This window comes from Ruditapes philippinarum, unplaced genomic scaffold (assembly GCF_026571515.1).
Source record: "Ruditapes philippinarum isolate M1 unplaced genomic scaffold, ASM2657151v2 ctg2098_1_1_1_1, whole genome shotgun sequence".
Taxonomy (NCBI): Eukaryota; Metazoa; Mollusca; class Bivalvia; order Venerida; family Veneridae; genus Ruditapes; species Ruditapes philippinarum.
Window position 1 is genome coordinate 242,906 of NW_026860044.1, and position 11,200 is coordinate 254,105.

The 11,200-nt window shown below is 30.4% G+C and overlaps 1 protein-coding gene across 5 annotated transcripts; it reads right to left on the reverse strand.

Moving 5' to 3' along the window:
* Positions 1-203: 203 nt before the first annotated feature.
* LOC132758706 (fibropellin-1-like) lies at positions 204-10,601 on the reverse strand. Of its 5 annotated transcripts, none has more exons than XM_060750404.1 (12): positions 10,460-10,601; positions 8,278-8,366; positions 7,872-7,961; positions 7,084-7,159; positions 5,953-6,048; positions 4,981-5,094; positions 4,452-4,519; positions 3,886-3,928; positions 2,205-2,333; positions 1,771-1,989; positions 1,250-1,439; positions 204-525 (listed from the first exon to the last, which is right to left on the reverse strand). In XM_060750404.1, coding segments are annotated over exons 2-12 (1,053 nt in total). In that variant the 5' UTR covers positions 8,305-8,366; positions 10,460-10,601; the 3' UTR covers positions 204-524. The 5 variants fall into 5 exon arrangements, with proteins under 5 accessions (XP_060606387.1, XP_060606384.1, XP_060606389.1 ...); XM_060750401.1 differs by having other exon boundaries at positions 3,886-3,996; positions 4,406-4,519; XM_060750406.1 differs by lacking the exon at positions 4,981-5,094.
* Positions 10,602-11,200: the final 599 nt, after the last annotated feature.

The following is an 11,200-nucleotide window of genomic DNA, read 5'->3' on the forward strand; positions in this document are numbered from 1 at the left end:
CCTTTCAGATTTAGAATTTTGCTAATTTTACTCTTTCTTCTTTGTCATTTAAAGGATGAATTTCAACTTTTACAAACATGTTCCTTGTTATATTACACTTACATTTTAATTTACAAGATTCATAAATCTAGCATCTTTATTTCAACATTTTCTTGATTTTTAATAACCCATCTGCGTTTGTATTTCAAGAGTTTACTTCAAACTTTAAGTATAATATTTTAATCATCAATTATGAGGGGACAAGTCGGTATCTTGCACGGATATTGATCATGACCAGTACGTTATCTATGAAAGTTGGATATGTGGACGGATCATCGAAACATGACAAATTAAAGTTGTTAAACTCGAAGAAAAATAGACAAACAAACATATAAACAATATTATTATCAAGTTGCATTACTCCAGCATCTTCATACTGAAGACTATTTTGTGATACAATCGTTGTCTTAAAATTATGCATTACTTAAGTAAAAACTCCGTTATATAAATTGTTTGCTTCCGTTCTGACTATGCCTTTCTGTAAATCTGTAAAAAGTAATAAAATTAAATTGTATTAATATGCAACAATTTAAATGAAAAAAGTAATCACTAATGTTTATCAAATCAAACTACCAGAGAAAACAGCACATGCTAATAGATCTTTTAAGACAATTGTTACATCTTTTTATGAATACTAGTATTCATACTAGGCAGATTTAAAACTGTTTAACATTACATATTCTAAGAATAAACAAACATTTAATGCTATCAGCCCTTGAATTTATTGTTTCTTATTTCCCTAAACTTTTTTCAATGTTTAGATTTATCTTTATTGAAACATTTGAATAATTATCCTCCTTTGGAACTTGGCAGCGTGGTCGGGTGACTTAAGAATCATACTAGTTATCTTAGGGGTGTGGCCGCGTGAGCTATATACTTTTATAAACTAAACAACTAAACTAAAAAGTAGCAAAATGTTTATTGTAATCACTTTGAAATTTGTATTGTTACTACACATTTAATAGAAAAATCATAAAACTAAAGGAAACACACTTCTTTTAGGACTTACGTTTTTGTTAAACGACATAAAGTAAGAAAACAAATGAAGTTCAAGGAAATATAACTTAAATTAAGGGTTAAATCAATGTATTTTACAATCTTGTGATTGTGTTTTACGCATTAACTAAGATAACCTCTTAAGAAATAGATATATTAAGATAACCTCTTAAGATAAAGATATGAAATGAATTGTTTGAAATAGCTTTATTACCAATAGACTTCCACTTCACAAAGGTGCAACCATGTTTCAATGTCTCTGAGTGTAACTCTAACATATTGAGCTTCTACAGGTCCGAACGTAAAGGATCTAAATGGACCCATTGCACCAGGTTGATATGTTACCACTGTCCATGAACCGTAAGTTACTGCTACAGAGATCTCGACATTTTGCGCTCTGTCCGCTACAAAATAATTTTCATATCTCCAGAACAATGAGAACAGCAATATAAGTGAAAACAATTTCTATTTTCGGATTTATTATATTTGCTTATTTAGTTTCACTAGACTGTGATTTCTTAAAGCTATTTGGTGTAATTGTACGACGATGATTTGAAACGAAACAAAAGACATAATCTGACTTTAAACAGATACCATATTACATAACAAACAAAAGTATGATCCACAGGAAGCAAACAATAACATTTTCTTCCTTTGTGTCAGTTGTGAATAAGCTGGCCTACAAAATTTCATTCTGTCACTGAGAAAGATGTTCTGTCAGTGAAAGCTACTTACAACAACAATCCATTCTGTTTTGTACGTCAACTTTACTAATGCAATATACGTCCAGAAGATCGACTTCCCACCAGGGATTTAGTTCATATTTGGAATATTGACAATGGTTATGGTATAGATCACCATCATTGTTACCATCATTTGCTTTTTCAGCGTACCATTTTGCAAGATAAAAGTTGATCTGATCTGACGGTTTGTTAAGAGCCTTATTAACGAGAGCTGAAGTAAACAAATGTCCTATTTACAAAATTAATTTTGATCTTTAAATACAGCCGAATAGTTCATTGGTAAAGTTAAACTTTCTACCAATTCAATGTTCTTTTAAACGATCAAAATTATTTACCCTTCATGTTAAAAGTTTAAAGAAATTTACATTACTAAGGAAAAATTATTTTTGTCAATATTTAAACAATGAACTATATGTATATTTTTACGATTATAAGGCACGCAAGTTTCGCAATATTGTCCTGTAAATTGTCCTGTACAAATACAGGTGACCTCGTCTACCCCATCGATACATGACCCGTTATTCGCACAAGGCATAGATACACAATCATCAATAACTGTAAAACAAGAAAATAAAATTATTATATTCCGAGCTTTCTTCATATTTATTAATAGTACGGAACACTCCATGTTAAAACTTTATAGGTAAATCAAATGTTGCACTGATAATTTGAGAAAAGTGAGAAATAAATGTCGCAATAGCTCAATAGGTAGAGTAATAAACTTTGAAGGAACCCACTTTATGTTTTTTGCTCCCATATGATTTCCAAAAAACAACATTATCATAATGCGTTTTTTAATTTCATCTCATTTAGTTTTTATCATTGCACTTTTGAAACTCAGTATCTTCATCTAGTTTCTATCCTCATTTCATTTTTTTCCATTTCTTATCATTAATGTATGAATATTTTCACAAATTTTAGGAGAGACAAAAGTACAAGCTTTAAGTTCATATGCGTTATGACAGATTTATTTTGTCTCAGAAGTAAGCAATATAATACAGAATAAAAACTTGAAAATAAGAATAAAATTAAACAGTTTCCACCAGATTTCGAAATCACTAGTTGAATTCATTTTCATATTAAGAAGCTGTCTTACTTACTGGGCTATAGTGTCAAACGGAGATATCCTATCATTAAAAATAATGCGTATCAGCTTAATTGTAATAATCTGGTTAATCACTGGCAGTTTACCTATGTTTACATGTGTTTATCTTTAAAAGGACTGCTTGTATATTAAGAACTGACGAAAATTCTGTTTAAGGTGCTCGGGGATTTTAAAACTTAAACATTTAGACTCAACAATTTAAGGAGTTATGCATCTTATATACATACATGTATATTATATTACTGGTGTAAATTTGCTGTATTTGACTGAAAATACTTTGTTTATTTATTAGTTTGTTTGATTGGGTTTTACGTCACGCCGGTACAGTATGTCATATGAGGACGTTCCAGCTTTACTTGTGCAGGAAGACTTCAGATGCCCTTCCATGCATGCATTATTGCAGGCACGAACGGGCACCTGGGCAGAACCACTGATGTTCCGTAAGCTATCTGAATGTCTTCCTCACACTTTGTTAAAAATTACATGATTACATTTTTAACAAGTAGAATAACTACTTATAAATGTATTATTATTTTTTCTAAATATATTATATAAAATATTAAGATTATATATTATATAAATGAAAATAGTCCAAATAAAACACCATGATTAACTTTTTATTTGCGCGTCCTGTGACCGTCGCAACGACGACTGTATCGTTCAAATTTTGCTTAACTTTACTTACAGACATCAGGTGCCCCTTCGAGCATGATCTCAGAAATAAACGGAAACCTGAATAGATCCACTGATGTTCGATAAGCTAGCTGGATAGCTTCCTTACATGTAAGTCCCTTGACCGATGATAGGCAAGTGGATATTTTTATAACTAATATAATTTTAAGTTCTCGATAGTGAGAGTAAAATAATGGCCCATTTTAAAAAAATAAAAATAAACGCACAGACAAACGCCTATAAATAGCGAACATTCTATTTGACCGAATTGTGAATTGTGTTCAGAGCTTAACATTAAAAATAAAATATTATGGTGAGAAAAACATGTACTTTCGCAGTTCTGTCCAGTAAACCCGGGCTGACAGGCGCAAACGTAGCTGTTGACCCGATCTCTGCATGTACCCCCGTTCAAACATGGCATACCAACACAGTCATCGATATCTAAATGTTTATAAATATGCTATGAACATATAATGATTATAATTGCAAGTTTCTATTTTTTGTTTTTATTTTTACGTTGCACAAACACAGTAAATTTCATAAGATTACTTTCCAAGTTTACTTGATAAGAGCCATCGGCGTTCCGCCAAAATTATTGCAAGGAAAAAAACACAGAAGCTCTAAAACCAATTGTAAATAATTAATATTTTGTAAACAGACAGAACTCCTATGTAATGATCTTTTTACTCCGAAAGTTTCAAATTGATGTGTCAAAAATTGTTCCAGTTATGTTTATGACAAAACTTAAACACGAAAAATAAGCAATGACCATTTAGTCATTCACACGAAAGGAATATTTATCATTTGTTAAGCGGAAGGGTATATTATAAAATGGTGAAAATACATATACCTATTTTACAATTCTGTCCGGTATATCCGGGCTCACAGGTGCAACTGTAGCTGTTGACCCCGTCATTGCATGTGCCCCCGTTCAAACATGGCATATCAACACAGTCATCGATATCTAAATGTTTATCAACATGCTATGAATTAATAACGTTTAAAGTAACTATTTTTTTTCGTTTTCATTTTTAAGTGGCACAAAAATAGTAAATGTCAAATGGGAACATTCAGGTTTACTTGACAAGGAAGAAGACCTAAGGTTCCCCTCCGCGTATAATGGCATGCAGGAACGGGCAACCGAGTAGAGCCATCGGCGTTTCGCCAAAATTATTGCAAGAAAAATGGACAGTAGCTCTAAAACCAATTGTAAATAATTAATATACATGTATACAGAGCTCCTTTGTAATGAATTTTTGTACTTCCAAAGTGTCAAATTGATGTCACAAAAATTGTTCCTGTTATGTTCAAGACAAAACTATAACACGGAAAATAGCAAGGACCATTAACTCATTTACATTGAATAAAATATATCATTTTGTTAAGCATTGGAATGAATAATGAAATGGTGTGAAAAATATATACTTATTTCACAATTCTGTCCGCTATATCCGGGCTCACAGGTGCAAGTGTAGATGTTGACCCCGTCATTGCATGTGCCCCCGTTCAAACATGCCATAAAAACACATTCATCGATATCTAAATGTTATCAATATGCTATGAATAAATACTGTTTTAAAGTTACAATTTTTTTCGTTTTCATTTTTATGTAGCACAAACTAACCAAAAGTCACATTGCAACTTTCCAGGCTTACTTGATAAGGAAAACCTAAGGTTATTTATTTTTAATAGTATTTATTCTTCCCTTGCAAGTAACTCAAATAAATATTTCTAATTTCTTAAAATTATAATATACACCTGGAAATAAGTTAAGCACAACTGAGATGACGACTTAATTGAGCTAAGAAATAGAAATTTGATTAGTAGCCATACCAATTTAGAAATCATAAACCAGTAAAATTATGAGTTTATTCTTAACCAAATTATCGAAGCATAAGCAAATGTGTTGCTTTTTACCAACAATGTAAGTGTTTATATTAAGTAGGGTGTTTTACAAACTATTTACTGGTGGATAGTTTTTATAAATATTGACGATAAAGTAGTCTAAACTGACATTATGTAGCCAAATATGTAATAACGTCTGTAAGCGCCACCTGCCCGGATAATAACCTGAACGCTTCTCCTCATACTACCAGTAAGGCGTCTAATGTGAGGTAAATTGTGCAATTATTGATGCAGAGCTTGTTCCGGTTGTTGCAGATTGACTACAGATGAATTGCAACATTGCCCAAATAAAATTTTAATTACAATCGTGTTAATGTCAAAATGCCGGGTGTGCTTAACTTAGTTCCAGGTGTATATTTCTTATTCAACTAACGTGTCTTAAATAATGTGATGATATCTTAAGCGTAATTAATTTCAATGATGCTAGAAGCAACGACGCTTTGATATAAAAAGGCCACACAAAGTTTAATTGGTTTATGACAAAACTTTTACTTATTGTACAGTTGCTGCCAGTAAAGCCGGATCCTGAACAGTTACATTGTGTCATCCTGTCATCAAAATAACATTGACTTGGTTCAGCACATGAGCCTAATAAGAAAGAACAAATATTTAAAAAGAAAACAGTAAAGTCAAAATTAAGCAAGTTCAAAGTTGGTCATGCAGAAAAAATAAGTGTTTAACTGACACATCATTTATTATAGACTGATGCTCTTATTGGAGAGGTCATAAGACCTCTCCACAGTGATCAGACTGATTGCTGGCGGCATCCATTTTTGCGTATCTGATTTAAGTGAATGAATCTCTTTTAAAGCGTAAACTCATTAGGAGCAGTCTGCAAATATTGTTTTGCGCATGCTCCGTTTCAAAATACGACTTAACTTTAACGAAAAATAAACATCAGTGTGAACAAATCGGTACATAGAATAATCGGAATATATCATTTACGTTACTTAGTGCTACGTGGCTGTTTCATTCCGTTTTAATCTTTTAAATTGTATAAGTCGATTACCGTATTCTTTTCTGAATAGTGTTTTACTATTTTATGTTGCGATAAATACTAACAGTGAACATTATACCTACAATATCACCATGCACTATCATATGACCGAATGAACTGCGTACCAAAACTTAAACTTTTGAACCGGTATGACTAAATAACGCAACGGAGATTATTTGGCGCAAATGGTACAAATTTTACTCAAGTTTGATTTTCTTCAAATATTGTGGTTGGAGGCATGGAGCTTTATAAACTGTTCATTCCAAACTTGTCTATTCATTTGATTGATGTAAAGACATCTTAAATACCACAGAATGAGAAACATTATAGAAAAAGAAACTGATCGTTCAGTAATTATTTTTCAATCTTGTCGCTTTCTTAAAAACGTTCCAACGGAAAGTAACGAAGTTTTCCATTTGTTACCGATTTGTTTATGATTGAATCCTCACGCCCCCAAAACACATGTTATATTGTAATATATAATTATGTAACATGAATGTGTTTAAGTGGTCGAATATATCTTCAGGTGATTTTCTGAAAAGATAATGAAAATAATGCATCAGCAAGAATAAGGAATAGCCGAAAAAGTGAATAGCTTACTAAAGTATCTGACAAGCATTACTTACAAGGAATACATTTCTTTAAAGCACCTCCTTTTGCTTTTCCAAAATCTGATGACATGCATGCACTTCCGACAGGACACTGCAATAATAAACTGATTGAAGATGACCAAATTAAAATAAAAAATGATTGAAAAAGTATCAATTACTTTAAAAGATAAATAATATCCTTCAATATTTAAGTTAACCTATGCCATATTTTTAAAACTTAAACCATAATGTTTGATAGTTTTAATTCAAAGTAAACCTGTACCTTTTATTTAAATTTTAACCATACCATATGATAAAAAATAAACATCTACAAGTTAGCATATAATGAGGCATTGGTTATATCAAATATTTAATTATATGGTTTAAGTTTGTATTTTCATTTGAGAAAGTTAAATCATTAATTTTAGGCAAACGCGTATTCTAACCATATCTTACTTTGTAAAGAAATAATGTCTTTTGAATTAGTTTCACTGTTTTATTTGTTACAGTTTAGTTAACGTTTAGAAAGGTCATTTATCATGATTTTGACCAATCATTTCGTTAAATATAGATTAACGTTATTCGAGCAATATATGTTAAAGTGAAATACATGTAATGGTCTTTTACTTTTTGAAATAACGTACATACTTCAGTATTTCAGTACATATAATGTACAAATACTATTCGGTATATGTTGAGGCTTTGAGTATTAAATTTTTGAAAAAAGTGTAGTTTTTAAAATGACTTGTTAAAATATAAATTGCTTTAGTTATTAAAAAGAAGCTATTTTAGAATAAGCGATAACAAAACAAACAAACGCTTACATCAGAATGTTCGACACATTTTTCCTTTCCAGATTGAAGTAACTTGCTTGATTCTGTTGTTTTCATAACGGTTAAAACCAACACATATATCTGGTATATAAGAAACTTTGTCAATTTATTCAAACAAAATTTTATTTGGAAACATTATTATGATTGTTATGTCATATATATTGAGTTCCAAGGGTAATAACTCTAGTTCCCTATCAGCAAGCTATTAAATTGTTGCAGCTTTGGCCTCATCAAATATCATTTCAAATATTTTCTATAACATGACAGCCTATGAAAACGTCAACATTCGTAATATTTCTAATATCGCTTACAGGTTAATTAAGAATACATATGTGAACAACAAATCAGTGTAGAGAATAAGAGATTCACTTAATTGACACAAAACTAATATAATTACCAAGGTAGTATATATTAGCATCGACATGTTCGCCTGATTGGAAATATCCACACAGAAAAACAAAGGGTGCAATCAAATCAAATATTTGTCTGAAAGTACAAAACGTTTCATTATTTGAATTCGCAAAACGGATGACAAAATATACTGTTTAGTGTAAATTTTGTTATGTTGCACATAATTTCTGTCCGTATACAAATTCAGGAACTGTACATATTTATACTGTATAAAAATACAATAAGAATGCTGTATATGTTGTTGTAATAGTAAGAGGATATTTTTTCGTTTGGGTGAAAAATGGAATATATTTTCATGAAACATAAAAACATTGTGTATTGATTTTTACCATAAAAAATGTTTACGAAAACTTTAATTTGTTGCGCAGTTGCAATTTGTACAGCGCGCAGTAATACAATGACTAATTTAAAGGTGCATGATGCAGTTCAATACATGATTTTCACATCCATCTTGAGAAAACATAATTAGATAATTTCTGATAATGAAATGAATAGCTGACTACCAAATAAAACTTTATACGAGATTTGAGTCTACCCACTTTTATATTTATTTTCTTAACAAATATGTTACATGCTTGACTGATAAAGCACCATATTTAATGGGTAAAATCAAAGATCCTGTATTTTGTAATTGTAAAGTGAAATTTTATATATTATCATTATTCTAAAACAATTTTCAAACATCCGAGAATATGTTAAATATGTTCTAACAATTGTTAGACGCATAATATTTTATCATTAAAATATATGGATACATTTCTCATTAAAAATTTTGGCTTAGACTTTATAAAAATTAATTTCTAATTACTTTCCCTTATTTACATGAAATGTAAATTCGATAATATCTTTATAAATAATGCTTTTTAGAACTAACAATATTGATAAATCTTCATTTGGGCATCATAATTATAACATAAAACCATAAAAAAGTTACAGGATCTGTAAATAATGAGTGATAGTAAAATACAAAAAAAAATAACAACAGTATATTTCACAAACAATAATTCTACCTGTGCAATAAAGTTTCGGATCTGAATAAAGCAATTGAAAGTTTAGTCTCTGATAAATCATAAAGGTATATTTTTAGTTTCGAGTCGAAAATATAGTAGTTTTTTTAAACAGCTATCCTCAAATGTTGTGGCAATATCTATTACGGTATAATTAAATTAGAATTTAAAAGTAATATAGAAAACATTTTCAAATAACTTTCTTTGGTTTATTGAGGTATTTATTTTTAATGTCCGTGTGTTATAGTCTTTCCTTTACAAACAACTTGCTTTGGAGTATTGAAGAATCTTGTGTGAACAGCACTGCATCGTCAGCACATTCTTCCGAACAACCTGGTTGTTTCAACTAATACATCCCATTGTAACATTACTTTTTATGTTTTAGTTATAAACATTTAAGCTCGTTAACAGATGTTTGCGTAAATTTGATCATGACAAATTTACGCAATTTCAAAACGGACAAAAAATTTAACTTCTTAGTTTCGCACTAAATACTTTATCATTTAATTGAATTCTGAAAAGAGTGCCAAAATTATCATGCAAGTTGTTTGGAGTCAAATTATTTTTAGATGCATGTTTTTTCCTGTTATCATTATTTTTGTTTCTTTTTTTTTCATTATTTGGCATGGACATATTTCATTTAAAACTTAAAGTGATAAATAAGACAAAACAATAACAATTGTAATAAATAAGACAAGAATTTACAAGATTCTATATCGTTGGTCAGGTAAATAATTAACCAATCTCAAATAAAACCAACAAATTATCTTAACGTCCATACAATGAACTTGATTTGAGGAAAACAACAACAACAACAAAATCAACATTTCATTGCCTATTTTAAATAAAAATTCTCTATCATTAGGAAATGAGTGTATATTCGCCATATTGACCTCCCGGAAAGTAGAACATGTAGAATAATATTAAGCATTTACGAGATATAAAGGAAACTGGCGAGTAGTCGTGTCAAAAGTTACAAGCAACGTTCTTCATTTGTCACTGTAGTTTTAAATTCATTGTAAATGAATAAAATACATTTCGAAAAAAAAACATCAATGAAACAAAGACTTTTAAAGATCGTATGCTACATTTTGATGAGTCTATGTCTGAAATGAATATATGAATTAATAAATGAATAAAATAAAAGATAAAGGGCCTCACCGTGTTCACTATTTGGGCAGTTAATCCGAGTCTTGTTGTATCATCCTAGTTTCCTTTGATTTTATACTTTCATCCTTGATACACTGAATCAAATAATCAGGTGATGTTTTGTACCAATTGAAAAACAAAATTTCTAAAAACAGTGTGTGTGACGAGAATAACTATTCGTTTGTAACAGATGCGTTTTTAGACGCCTCGCTGCACGCGGCATCTTGTAGATATGCATTCGTCTATACAGCAATGGGTAAAATTTTAGACTTGATTTTGTGTACCTTCTTTTTGTTTTAACAAAATCACACTGTTTTCAAATTTTCTTATAAGAATAATTGTTTTTATGTACATCCTGTCACTGAGCTTTAAGGAATTAAAATTAACTTTTAACTGAAGTGATAGTGCCGTGTCTGAATGTCATATTTTTTTTATCATTATCTTATTTTATTTAACTAAAATAACGTGCCAATGAGCCAGTCTATAGTCGACCGTTCTAAAACTTAACATTTGAGAGAGGTAACGCCTGAGACAGTGTCACTCACTGCATGGCTCCGCCTCTGTTTAAGTACGGCTCCGCCTTTAAATTGTCACCAAATTTAATATGATGCTGACTCTGTTTGCTAGCATTTAGTCTTCGTTGACGGAGGTAAGTAAACAAGGACAACTATAATCAATATCACTTCCCTGCAACATTAGGACGAATCATCAAATTCCAAGTTACAAAGCCTAAACCACGCCTACTATCAGTGA